The sequence below is a fragment of the Columba livia genome, chromosome 14, assembly GCF_036013475.1.
Source record: "Columba livia isolate bColLiv1 breed racing homer chromosome 14, bColLiv1.pat.W.v2, whole genome shotgun sequence".
Lineage (NCBI taxonomy): Eukaryota > Metazoa > Chordata > Aves > Columbiformes > Columbidae > Columba > Columba livia.
In genome coordinates, this window is record NC_088615.1 from 15,859,125 (window position 1) to 15,873,777 (window position 14,653).

General features: G+C 37.0%; 2 protein-coding genes across 2 annotated transcripts in view; one reads left to right on the forward strand and one right to left on the reverse strand.

Moving 5' to 3' along the window:
- The window catches only part of DOCK2 (dedicator of cytokinesis 2), a 170,603-nt gene that overhangs the window by 82,822 nt on the left and 73,128 nt on the right, over positions 1–14,653 (reverse strand). The gene's annotated exons all lie outside the window — the stretch shown is intronic.
- INSYN2B (inhibitory synaptic factor family member 2B) overlaps positions 1–14,653 on the forward strand; it is a 38,069-nt gene that overhangs the window by 16,883 nt on the left and 6,533 nt on the right. The window contains exon 2 of the mRNA XM_013367329.3: positions 10,478–12,657. Within this exon, the coding sequence (XP_013222783.2) occupies positions 11,336–12,657 (1,322 nt within the window). The 5' untranslated portion in view covers positions 10,478–11,335. The remainder of the gene's footprint in view (positions 1–10,477; positions 12,658–14,653) is intronic.

Genomic DNA, 14,653 nt, shown 5'->3' on the forward strand with positions numbered 1-14,653 from the left:
AAGTGAATTCTGTAATGAAGTTACTTCTGTGCCACAACAACCAGTCCATAAATTTTTGTTGTTCTGAGCATAGCAAACAAGATCCTGTGGGATGATGAGAAAGGATTTTCTTACAGAATCACCATGAAAACACTTCAGATAGTTTTGACTCTTCATCTTCTGTCTAGAAAAGATGCAGTCTACCCAGGTGCAGAAATAAAAAGGAGTGTTCCTGTAAAGGAAGAAATTCAGCACGTATATTATGAAGGGATGTTAACCTTCTGGAAGTCCAAGGGGGTAGAAACACACTTCTGATATTTCCTCTCACCTGCACTATCATTTTGAGTAAACAAGCCCAAAAATTCAGACAATAAGCACATGAGATCACCAGATGTTGCTACTTTTAGTTATTATTGATAATCTACTAGTGAAAACAACATACACTATGAAACAAGGGCTGAAATATCCAGGTGGATAAGGGACTACCAGGAAGATAGATAGATAGACAGACAGACAGATAGATAGATAAAGCAACTCTCCTTTCCCCCCCAATACATGGAGAAGCAGCTTTTGTTAATATATGAGCAGCTGACACCTGAAGAATAGCCACAGGTTCATGAACAAATACATTTGCAATCAAACTGCTAAGGCCTGCAAAGCAGCATGATACCTCTCGTACACACACACAGATGTGCACATCTGCCTAGGCACAGACTACATACAGATCCAGATTATTTTATAAAGCCTGGATAGAAATTTACAGCAATCTGAGGTGTCATAAGTATGTATACTTTAACACAAACATCAAGCACTTCCCAGTATTTTTCCAACTACCAAGAAAATGGAAGAATAGCAGATTTATGTGAGAAACAGCACTGAAATTTTATGTTATGAACCAGCTATTTGAACACTTTCCAGCTCACCAACCTGTCACATTGGATAACTCCCATCTCCCTGTAGGCACTCAAGCATTTCTTAAGAGAAATTTCTGTTTTAAGTACACTTGTCTTTGCAAACTAACACTGGAAAAAAAAAACCCAACTTGTGTACTGTATATATGTGACTGAATTTATTCCCTTAAGATAAAAGTATGTGTTATATCTTATTTTCTGACAGTAAACCTTGTACTAACAATTTCACATATATGCTCCAAAAGAAATATTGAGATAGAAATGTGTTCTAATCCATGAAGCCTTTCGTTCTGAAACAGCCAATGGAATGTATCATCTCCTCAAAGGAGATGGCTGAACTTTTATTAGAGTATAATAAAGGAATTTGAAGTACCATAGTTCTGAAAGTTACATTCAGAAATGATGATGATAATTTTATCTTTCAGTGCATCTTCAGCACTTCATGCAGAATGGCACTGCATCATCTCAATCAAAATATAGTGAAACCACATTGAATTTTCATTCCTAAAACTTGCTTAGCTAAGTCCATTTTTCTGCTGCAGTAAATATCACAGCATCTTCTCTACCCAACCTCCCCAACCTGAAGTAACTTTCAAATCTTGCTGTAATGTTACTCAGAGATAAAAATCCTATAATCTCTTCCATCACTGAAATGTTCCCTTTCTGAAGTCAGAAGCTTACATCCTACATCCTGCATTATTCATCTACGTTAGATCATCCTCTCCATTCACTTTGATCCTACCTCGAGGTGGTTCACAAAACCTGCTAGCACAATTTGTAAAAGAGTTTGCGCCTTCTTCTTAGGTCCTCAAGCAAGGTTCAGTCAGCACTACCAAACCCACAATGGGGTTTTCCAACAGGGAACATTTAAGCACATACAGGAACACACAGAGAACTCTTCTGTGGCAGCGCTCACAATCCAAATAGGATATTCTGCGTGCAGGCCAGTGAGAATAAGGAATAGAAGGACACCACACAAGACAACCTATGCACTGGAGAAAACTCCAGATACCAAACTATGATATGCAAATTATCCAGTCTCTTATAATAAACACATTTACCTTCATAAATAGCTTTTTGCTTTATTCCATGGGACCCAAAGCAATAAGACTCCTTGTTGTGATCAATAATTGGCCCCTGCACACAGGAGCCATTTAAAAATCTCAGCAGCTTCGTCTTTCCTTTTCTCTGCCAGCTTTTTCCTGTGTATCACAATAAGCTGCTAATTTGCCCTTTTGGGGGACTGGTTTTACTTCTGAGGCTCTGCATCTTTTATCCATTCTAATCTGAAAATATTCCCTTCAGAAGCCTCCTTGCAGTTCATCTGTAACTTTCAGGACATTTTCATCCATTTCCTTCTGCAAGAAACATTATCTAAAAACTGTCTGCTAAAATTTGCTTCTAAAGATTTTTCTTTTTCAAAAGAGAAAACCTTTTTGTTTTACTGCCTATGAGATCCTGGAAGAAAATGTTGTGAAATCATCAAGATTTGCATACCGATCCATTCACTGCATGACAGACGGCCCTTGCTCTGTGTTCTTTACTAGCAACCAATACATGTGATCACCATGTGCTACCTCTGAACTTCATAGAAGGAAGAACCTGAGGTTCATTTGAGTCTCTGACTCTCTCAACAATTTTTGGATGTTTGCAAGCTGAAGAAAAGTCATGACTGGAAAATAATTAGAATACAGCATTTCATGTTACCATTAGCACATAAAGCTGGTGACTGTCTCTTCAGTAGATACTGCTTATATTTTATGTTCAAAAGGCAAGGAAAAAGCGATATGGTTTAGAATGTCTAATTAAGCTCTCAGAAAGATACTACATAAGTCTTCTGAGCATTAAAACCTTGCCATTTCAGAATTTTGCCATTTTGAAATTAAGCCTAAACTGCTAAATGAATAAATATATCCACCTTTTATAAGATGAAATTAAATGAGGTATCGTGAATAAAATTGCTCCAGAAACATAAAGCATCACACTATATTTAAAGAGGTTCACTTGAAGGAAAATCAAGTGGTACCTACCTGGATTTTGCAGGGTTTGAGTGTGTGTACTATTTTTCCTGCAAAAGCGGATGTACTGGCTTTTTATGCAAGACCTTTAAAAATGAAGCTTTCATGTGGCACAATACAAAAGGAAGCCAAAAAAGTTTTCTCTGATTTTGCCTTTTAGCCCTTTTCACAATTCCTTTAAGTTTTTCAAAAGCTCCAAGAAACATACTAGATTTTTATTTATGTGAGAAAGATGCATCCTGACAACAGAGCTTTTTTCACCAGTCCATCTGTCCTGAGCAGGGAGAAAAGAATGGGAATCAGTATAAATCTGTGGCTGCATCCATACTGTCTGCCAAGAGCCTCGGTGATCCAGGGGGAGCTCAGCACAGCTACCCCCTTGCCCTGGCACTGGGCATAAAACCAGGGTACACAGATGGAAACAGAGGACTAAGATTGTGCCAAAATGTGGGCCTGTAGCATAGATGATATTTGGCAGCACAGATGCAAATAGTGAAATAAAACAGACTAAAGGAATTGGTTTGAGGACTCTCACAATCCGTTCTTACAGCAACATTATTAGTGGGCCAAGCACCACACAAGTCAGTTGTAACAGCAAAACCCAAGAAGCAAATCAAAACATATCCAAGAAACAGCTGTATTCTGGTAACATCACAATGAATGACAAAGAGAAAAAAATCAAGACATCTATGGAATTTTCAAGACAGTCCTTTGCAGACCCTAATACAAATTTGGGGGCCAGAGTTCAGTTTCTTACTATTAATGACTATTAAAATAATTCAACTGCTAATTATATCTGTATCCTAAAGAATATAAGTGGTACATCAGGTAACTGCAAAGTGTGATGTGGTTTTTGTCTCTTCTTTGCCACAAACCCTTTTGACAAGCAGTAAAAATGTTCTCAGATATGACAGAAACCCGTAGTAGTATTCCAGCAAATTCTGGAGTCAAGCTTTCCAACAGAACTGTGATGCTGATGTGAGAAGCATGCCGTGTACCCCTGGGGCCGATAATGCGGATCTGAAGAGGTATTCAGGCATCTAGGCCCAAGATATCCAGTCATGACATATAATGCTGATCATAGTTCACAACTTCATTTCTCATGTGCAGTTCAGCACTTCACTTTTAAGACTGACTTGGACTCTTAAAGAACTGCCACAAACATTATTCATTTCAGTTACCTCCAAACCGGAAACTGTAATACTGTGAAACTAATTGGTGACAGTGGCAGATGAAAGATAGCATCAAATTGCAGTGTCCGTAATACATATCCCCAAATAAGTGATGATAACATTAGAAAACACCCTGCAACCTGAGACAATGCAGGAAAATATGCAAACGAAAAATCTATTCAGAAGCAATCTTACCTTTTCCTCATAAAATGATACTTCAAGTATAACTTTTATTTTTCCCCAGAACATTAACCTAGAAGTATGTACTGATATGGTTACAAACTGCACTTAAATATAGATATATATATATATACATAAAACTGATTAATTCAATAGTGAAAAAGAATAATGTTTCAAAAATACTCAACAGACATTTTAGAATGAGCATAACATCGGCATGGTTTCATGGTGCAAAAGGTATACCATAGGAATGTTTTCATGATGCAAAAGGATAGGAAGTTTTTAATGAAGCACAACCCTTATTTATTCTATATTTAAAGCTACTCACATCAAGAGAATGCTATAAGTTGCTTATACAATAGTATTCTATTATTCTATTGCCATTCTACTACAGACTCTCAAAATCCCCCAATAATCTGACACTACTATAGAAGAGCCTGCTATAAACACAAAGGTTACCTTAAATTAAGGATGAAACTATTAAAAACAATTCTGCAGTCCAGCAGGCTGTGATGAATCCCTTTCCAGCCTTACTGAGCTCAGAGGTTGGCAGAAAATAGGGCTGTAAAATCCACTGAGGTTTCTTAGAGCTTGAAAAAGTAAGACATTCATTAAAATCCATCCTAGAATGACTTAGTGTGATTGGTGCTTTAGAGGTTACCTTTGAGAGAATACTGAAGAAAAATTTTGATAATGACATTAAAAATTCTGACAGTTACAGAACCATTCAAGTATTAAATTGCTTTATACTTTTAGATTTTAAGGATTGCTTCCATGTTGGATATTTCTCAACCCAGCTCTAAGTTTTACATCTCAAAAATATGTAGCAATCTGTCTCATCATATTTTTGCCAACATACATGTTTTAAAACTTGAGCTGCACTGAAAAGAGGAAAAAAGGCAAACTGTGTAAACTTGGCTCAGTCTGTGGACAGAGGGAGAACAAAGTCAGCTTCAAACTAGTGTTTATGTTTAGACTCAGGAACGAGGGGAACCCAATGCAGTTCAGCTAAGGTTGTGTTATTGTAACAGAGGGCAGGAAAAGGGGAAAAGAGACATTTTTGAGCACCACCCAATTCCAATGGTTTTAAATCCATCTCTAGCTCTTCATGTTATCTGGTGATACATGTTTTAGTTCAATCTGCAGTGATTTCAGAAGCATATCTAAGCTTATCCTCAGCACCTATCACTAGTTTGAGGAAAAAGCCAACATGAGTTTTATCAAAAGTAGAGGTAGGACTAAATTAAACAGCCCAGCCAACATCTATTGTCAAAGTTCCTGCCAGAGAGAGAAAATGAACATGAAGACAACTGACATCCAAACCAACGCACTTAAAGCATGAACGCATGCTGATTAATCAAAAAAGTTTCATTTCAGACACTGATTTTCCTTTCTGAAAGGCAGGGGTGAAGCTGCATATGGAATGGGTCCTCTGCAGTGCTCAGTCTGTCATCCAGCCATTGACAGACACGCAGCTCGGAACAGCCGCAGCACATACAGCCTCTTGTCCTGCCAACTGCTCAGAATATCGGAGAGATTTGCAGTATGAAGGGAAACTGACAGTCACACATATTTCTTAGAAACTGAGGGTCATGATTCTCCCACCAAGGGAACAGCTTATTATCAAACACAAACCACACTGAATCAACAGAACTCTTTAAAATGAAAATGTCCATCTACCTGCATATCATGGACAATCTGTATTATATAAAACACAAATCAGACACGACATAATATATTCAGACTGAGTAGTTTTATCTTACAGTTATTACAGTTCTGTCAGCTATCATTGTATCAGTAATGCTTGAATTCATCTGCTGTTTAATCTTTGGTAGATGTGTCATGTGGAAGTGGCAAAAATTTAGAGTGAATCAGGGAGTTTGAAGTGCTGATGCTCAAAAGTACAGTATAGAAAATGACATAAATAATCTTTCTGTTGAAAGCCCTCACAAAAAGCTTTTAGCCTAGTAGTTTTATTTATTGAACAGGGTCTGTCCAAATTTGTTTTTCAATAAATACTGGCTTTAACACATGCATAAAATAAAAGCAAAATACTACAAACATATATCACACTTCCAACACAAGTAAAAACATTATTTTTTTCTGAGCAAACTAAGTAAAATGGAAAATTAAGGTGTTAAACTGCAATTGAGTCTGAAAACCATGTCAAATATTTAACTTTTCCCACAAACTGCAGGAAACACCCGGAACCACCACACTCGCACATCTACATCCTTCCAAGATCCCCACTGCCCTTTGCCGTTATATGTGCTTTTCACCATAATCTCCACATATCTTTACCAGCTGCACTCCTCTACCCACAGCTTCAGTCATTACACTGATATATCAACCAAAAGACTGTGTGTGACACTCTTCAAGGAATCAGGAAGGCAGGGGCAGGACAGATGGAAGAATAATTATTAAAATATATCTATATCTATATATCTTACGGTCGAATTTCTTCTGCCTGGCTGACTGACTAAACTGTGAGTGCATATTTAAGAACTCAAAAACACAATCTGGAGGTTGGAAAACCAGTTCCACTGCTATTTGGAGGTGGCAGACTTTGCACCTTAGTCTTTTCCAGGCAATTCACATATTACACCCAGTTATACAATTACACTACAGCTAGAATAAAGTTACACGGGCGAGTAACTATCGCCATTAAGAAGTGTGTGCAGAAAGCTTGTAGAGACTTCAAAAATTCTAAGACTTGCTTTAATAATATAAGCCAAGAATAAAAGAAAAAAATGCAATGATATCTATCAGTCAGATTCACACGCTCAAAACATTGAAAAGAGAAGCATGAAATATGCACCATTTAATATTAAGTATCAAGCAGAGTTGTAATGACACAGAACAAGCGAAGCACAAGGCATTGCCACAGCACCGACGAGCAGCTGCCCAGGGAAGGGACGGGGAGGAGGGGGCTGGATGTGCGGTGATGGAACCTTGGAGACATTCAATCCCAGCGAACTTCTCCTGCCAAAAGCGTTCTCATTGCAAGACAAATTTTAAACTGACATATGTGTTTTTGTTATAAGTGACAGAAGTTAAATGAGTACATTGAAAGCATTTCTATAAAATAGGTCCTTAGAATGTTTCACACTTCAGTCCATGGGAAATAACGAGCAAAACAAGACCTCTAAGTTGCGAGCCAGAAAAGAAAGAGGAATTCCATCCTGGGCAAGGGAACGTGTTATTTAAATTTAGTAATTGCCAATGTTACACTGATTTGTGAATCTAAACAGACAGCTATAAATCATAGGAATTCACTAATTTGGGTTTTCAATTCAATTCGAGCATTCCTATCTATTTTTTTTTTTTTTTATTTCAGTTTGATTTAATATAAATAACAGCATCAAAACTGTCATTACAACAATTCATATGAACCCCAGACTATTGCATGCCAAGGCAGCTAAAAATCACATAGCATTAAAATGGCAATTTGCAAGTTAATAACGCAAGGATCTACCTCACATGTCTGTACAGCTAAAGTAGAGAGCTCTCCCAAAACCGTTAAGGGCTTTTTACTTGTATTTAAAACACAAAGGATTAGATTTCTAAGCTTCTTTCTGAATTTAATTGGGCAAGTATAACCTTTAAAGTAGCCCATCTGCCTGGAGCACAGCAGCTGTGATGGGAAGTGGAGAACACTACAGCAATATTTGGATAAAATCTCAAACAAAACCGTAAAAAGCCTCCAGTAATTAGTGGATGACAGGAGAATTCAGAACTTGGCACTAGAACCTTATTTGCAGAACTCTTTGGCTTGTTTATTGTGTATACTTGTTTGCAGTGAACAAGCAGTACCGTGATTTAAGTGACTTAATGCCAGCATATCATGAAAACAAAATTTGGTATTAACGTACATATTTGTTTCTTCAATAGCTTATGCAACATTTTGCTGTGCAGTGAAACCATCCAACACTCACTTTCTTCTAAAACTTAATAATAGAGCAACATCACATTATTACTTTGCTTAAATTATATTATATTGCCTAAATGTTACCTGAGACTACATAACAGATCGATATATATTCTCTAACAAGATCCTTCCCATTGCACCCATCTCATCAATTCTTGTAAATTAAATATGGTGAAGTTTGTGCAATGCTTAAATAAAAGATGACGGAAGTAGTAAGGCTATATGAAGCCATCAGTAAATTAACAGGGAACAGGATTAATAGTAAATTAACAATATGCTGTGAATTCAGTGCATCTTTAAAATCACTGTAATCCTAAAAGCAAACTACGTTTGATTATTAAAAATCCCATAGAATATTTCCCCATGTTTTGCATAAATTTACCGTTATCCCTATTCTGTTCTAGCAGATGGTTTCAGATGTAGTATAATTTATTAAAAATACAGGGAAAATTTTACATAGAGGTACATCTCATGAATGAATTTTGAATTCAGTACTTAAAATCTGCTGCTGGTTAGCACTATTCATTGCATATACCAAATTTCAGCTCAAACTATTCTGGAATGATTTGGGTAGGAGAATTCACATTTGTGAGGAAGTCTATCACAGTGATTATTTGGGTAAAAAACAGCAAAACCACCCTTAACACTACAGAAATATGCAGTGAGAAGTCCTAGCTAAAATGTAAAGAAGTTAAATGTAGATAATTCAAACAATATATGACATGCCCTCACCTACATGTTCCACCTCAGGAAGCCATAACAAATCTGAATTTGTAACAGAAAGGTTGCCGACAATAATTCTATCGAAGTAATTATATTTTGACATAAAAATATTGAAGCAACAAGATGCGTCTTGGCCTATGTGATTGCTAGTTATATATGAAGTCACTTACTCACATGGTTGAAGCGCAAGCCTTAGATTTCACTTTAACTGGCTTCATATTTTATTCTTGCAGCTCTAGTATATCACATCTTCATTAGCAATGTCTTGTTACATATCTCTATCATACCCTGTTGTGCCACCGGTCAACACATCATGGGTTCCTATGCCAGGGAAAAGGAAACAATGCACTGCCCAACCCTTCAACCCATCAAACCCCCATCACCCAGCCTGGCCGCCCTACCAGCTTCAATCCATCATCCGCTTGTACACTTGAGTACTAACATACAAACGGCCCATCCTGCTGCTCAAGGCAGGGGATGCATCCATGGTCTGCATTTGGAGCGACTATTCATTAGCACTTCAAATTTCACTACTACTACTACTGTTTTTATAGAACAGAGAGATCTTGGAAGAGGTCAATGCTCATTACCCCTTCACCTGTGAATAAGATGTCACTGCAGCAAACATTATCATAATTGAAAAGCCAGCTGGGAAAAATGTGTTGAAGCTTTATTTTAGGGTCTACAAAAAGATTAGGTCTTATATTACACTTGATAAAGACTAAAATACTTGCAAGTAAAGTTTTGCTAACAGCTGGCTCCACAATAAAATGTCACCTTTTACTTTACTCCAGTCTTTCTAATGTAATACATGCTCATTATGACTGTAATACTGGCCTGGTTTTTTTTAGAAATGTAAGTTTTAGTGGTCACTCAAAATGTTTAATGTTCGTTTTCTTCTGGACCAAACATGACAAATCACGGCTTTACGGGCCAATCTCCTGCACGCAAATTGACAAGGACAATTTACATTGTCTGTGCAGCCAATTTGAGTCTTGATACCCAAATAATTGATACATCATGGGAAAAAGATGGTTTCTCCCCAGAAAAGTTTCCATTTGCCTTAATGACATTTTAAAATAATTTTTTCCTTGACCAAGAATTGTACTCAAATATGAACACTTTGAAATAAGCAACTCTAAAAAAATAAGAATCATAATTAAAAATAAACCCCAGTTTTGTTTGAACCCTAACTTGCCTCCAGAATAAGAGTTCACGTTTGTTTTGTTCAGTTTTTTGACTTTTCATCCATAACAGGATTTAACAGCCATTATCAAATCCGAACATTTACGTTTTAAGATCTGTATTTGGGACCAGATTAAGGCCCGTACATGAGTACAGATCACTAGGAGAAAACTGCTGCTCTGAATATTTTACATCCATTTTTGGTGCTTTGTGTTTAATATGAAGAAAACCTTAGTCACTTCAAAATTATAAAACATTTTTCAGTTTCTATATAAGTATCCCACTGCCAAAGTTACAAAATCACTAGAGGTGAAAAGTCGTTAGGAGACAGCAGAAGAAAATTAGTTTATTCATCTACATCTGTTGTCTTTTTACTTTCAGGAAACAGTTGCTGTTGTTGTGCATGTCCTGGTTATCTGGTCTGGATCACCCTTCTGATGCCACAGCATGTACAGAACTTCCCCAAAGGAAACAGTCCCTTGGATCTGACTGGCCTTGGATCTGCATGAACTGAATAACAACTGCACGTCAATAACTCATCTCACTGAAACCCACTGGATGGTGGATTTTCGCCTGGTCAAAAGTGGTTACACATTGCATAACTGTTTGGGAAGATTAGTTTCCTTTGCAACATAAAAAGATGGCTGAAGAAGAAAAACTCTCTCTGAAGAAAGCAAATCAGTTTGGTATTAATGGATATATTCCAGCAGTACAACTATGCAATGGAAATGAAAATGCCACCCTAAGTTATTATGGTTGTTGTTTAGACAACATGCAAATAAAACATATGTGATTGGTCAGTCATAAAAAAAGCCGGATGACTAATGGAGCTGACTGTCAAACAAGAGCCATCAGAAAAGCCATAGACTCAATCTTACCTTTGAATTAGTTATGTGTAAGAAAAACAGCCTGTTACAACTTGGTAATGCAAAGATCACATTAGCTTCAGAACACAAGGATTTCAGCCTTCCCTAGATACAAGAAATCTCTCCTTCCATTTGATATTTAACTTCTTTATTTTAGTGTTTGGTCTAATCAGCAATTAACTCTGAAAAAGCATCCATAAAGAGAGTATGTCAGTTAAAAGTCTACATAATGAGAAGAAGAATGACAAACTTAGCTTCTTCAGGTGTAAGATATTCCTGTGCATCTTAGGAACAACCATAACATACAGTTCAAACGACAAATGAAATGGCTCACAAATAAACACGTTACTTACAGACTTTAAATTGTGATTCAATGGCCCAGCAAAACATGAAAATGCGCCCAGTGCTACTGAAAAGGAACAGTCTAGATTCAGCTGATTTCATGAGACAGCCACACCACCGCAGGAGCAAATCTCAGCAAGTTCGATTCAAGGATGATGGTGTGAACACAAAGGCAGAACTGGATACTAATCCTGCCCAAAATCTAGCATTCAGCACTGGAAGAACAGAAATATTTCAGGATCACAATTTTTTGCTGCATCAATCTCCATCTTTCCCAAAAGCTCAGAAGGGGCTTCGGAATATTGCCATACAAACATCTCCCAGCCTCAGGAAACACTTCCCGGTTTTTAAAAAGAAAAAGCTGACAGTAAGCAAGTCATTAACAGAAATGCCAACTGAGCCTGCCAATTCTATCCAAGTAAATGGCAATATTTCTGAACAAGACATTATGTCTTCGGATCTCTGTTACTTAAGAATAACTGATCATTTTGAAGATGGATTTAGGAATAGTGAAGTGAATGGTCAGTTAAGTCAAAGACCATCAAAAGCACAAAGCAATGGACCAATCCACTCCGATGATTTCTCAGCAGCAGAGAAGACAACTGTTTCTACACAGGTACCTGAATACATACATGTGAGTTTTCCACAAGACAGCAATGTTTGCAGGGATGCACCAAACACAACCATGAATTTAAGTAACTCACTACATTCTTCTACTGTCATAAATGGAAACAAAAATAATGAAAACAGAACGCTGTCATCTAATTCTGAAAAACCATACCCTTGCCTGAGCAATTCTACTAACTGCAGTGAATGTAATCCACATTCCGACTCTTGTGAAGCAGACAAAAGTGATTCTGAGTTGCCTGTTACCAGTGAAGATTCAAGCAGCAAGACAACTGCTCCATTATCACCTCCATCAAACCACAGTTCATCTCCTTGTTGCCTCAGAAACTATCAACAGGCAGGAGAGCACAAAACGGATTCAAGCTGTGCGACATTAACAAACGATGATCACACAATAATGTCATCGACAAGCAGTAATGCGTCAAAATCTATTCTGTCATGTAATACTGAAATCGAGAAAAATTCTACCCAGTCGGATGTCTCTCAGTGTAACAGCTGTTTAGAAGGATTTCACACAAAGTCTTATCTGCCAAGGAATGAAATAAAACCACAAAGCAAGACAGAGATTAGCGAAATAAATCAAATTCATTTGGCACATGGCGAACTCTGTGCCCTACAAGGCAGGCTGCAGTCTGTAGAGGAATCCTTGCAGTCAAACCAGGAGAAGATTAAAGTCCTTTTGAATGTAATCCAAGACCTGGAAAAATCCAGAGCCCTCAGTGAAGGGTATGGTGCATTTTAATATCAGTAATTCATCACAAATGTAAAGTAGATGTTAGCACTCTTTTAAGCTTTGCTACTGAAAAAAATCTTTCCTGCAATATTTAACGATGAGTTTGCAAAACCAGTATCTCACGCTTTTTCTGGTATTCGAGCTTCAACAGAGAAGGAAGTCTCTTTATAGTTTGGCTTTAGATGACACTGCCTTTACTAAATCCAGTGTGAGACACAGTTTATTGACTCATTTTTTTATTCAGATTTATCGTGGCAGATACAAAGCCACTGACACCTGAAAGTTGGCAGTCTCCAGCTAGCTAAAATCTATGCAGTAGAACAACAAAGCCCAACAGTCTAATGTAATAACGTATGTAGAAACATATGGCAAGTCAGTTCTCCCTTAAATAGCAAGGCCAGATACGCACTTAGTGCCAAAGCAGTCCTCTTGCTGAAACAGTTTATATCAGCAAACCCATGCTTTTGTTCAGTAAATTATTACTGCCTTCATAAGCAAGCAAAAGTATTAGTGTCTAAAGCATAGCATCTGCAGACATTTGGGGACCAGTTACGTTTTGTGTCACCACAAACAGCCTTAAAGGGAACGCCTTAAAACCAGGAAAAGGCAGGAGGCCAGGTAAACTTCAGGAGCTTCAATATGTCAGGAAGATTTCACAGGAGGTGGAGGTAGGTGTTTAAAAGGGATTAAAACCATGAACATACAGCATGTGAAGATTGTTAGCAAGAACTCACTTCAGAATCTGACTTTAGAATGACTTTCTGCGCTATCATAAGAATTCATGACCTGTATTTATTTTCAGTCTGCTCTCACAGTGACTATTAGCCGAGGTTGCAAATATTATTTAAGTAGCTTATTTATGCAACTTACTCATTGTAAATAATAATAATATTATAAATGCAACTAATGTCTAGAGATTGGACACCTTTGTAGGACAAAGATAAAATAGAATTTCATATATTTCTATGCTCAAAACAGGTTTTAGAATATCCTAATAATGCTTTCTAAAGCATTCTATTCTATTCTAAGCAGCTCCTACTTACAGTAAATGCATCTAGGATACATCTTAAAGTTCTGCTTTATGAGAGTGGCCTATAATCCGTCAAATAATTTTTGTCATTCAGAATATTAAGAGAATAAAGGTTCCATTTACATTTATTTTTTAAAGATATAACAACATGGAGCCTACATTTTCATAGATTTACTTGGCACAGCTAGCTTAGGCATCGAGAATAATCATTTATGCATAATTGGTATCAACAGTATTTACTGACTACAATTAAGGAATCAATCTGATAATCTTCCACATTTCTACAAACTCTGCAATGACAAAAAGAAGGTGGCATCGAGATTTTTGTGTAGGTTCAATTGCATAGAATAAGCACGAAATGTGACACTGACTTGCTCCCGTGGCTCAGCACCAACTCTTTGCACTTGTTCCCATGTGGACACAAGAGGTTTGTGTGGGTGTGCAAAAACTGTCAGGACTTACCTGACTGAAGCCACGATTTTATACACTCCAATTTTCCTGCAACTTCTGAAGAAAAGTAAATCTATTTTGAAGAATTCTTTCTTTCTCAAAGTATTTTATCTGGGAGTTAAAATTACCTTCTTGCATTTCTGATGTATAACTCTCCCACTCACGCTCCAAATATGAATTTATATTCATTTAAAACATTAAAATAACATAAATCAAGTTAGCATTCATTTTACTCTGTAGAGATAATCTTTTTTATCTTGAAACATTTTGAGTAATGTTCATCTGGCTCTTAATATAAAAAATACTTCTGTTAGTTTCCACGGTTTCCATAATAAAAGTACTTGTGGAAGTAGCACAATGAGGTACTTGAAGAACCTCCACTTTAATTCCAAAATAAATCAGGAAATTATTTGGTATCAACTGAACTCCCCTACTTCAAATAACTTACACTCATTAAGTGTGTGTTACACATCCTTCAGATGAGCTACCGACCACAAATTGTTTATAAT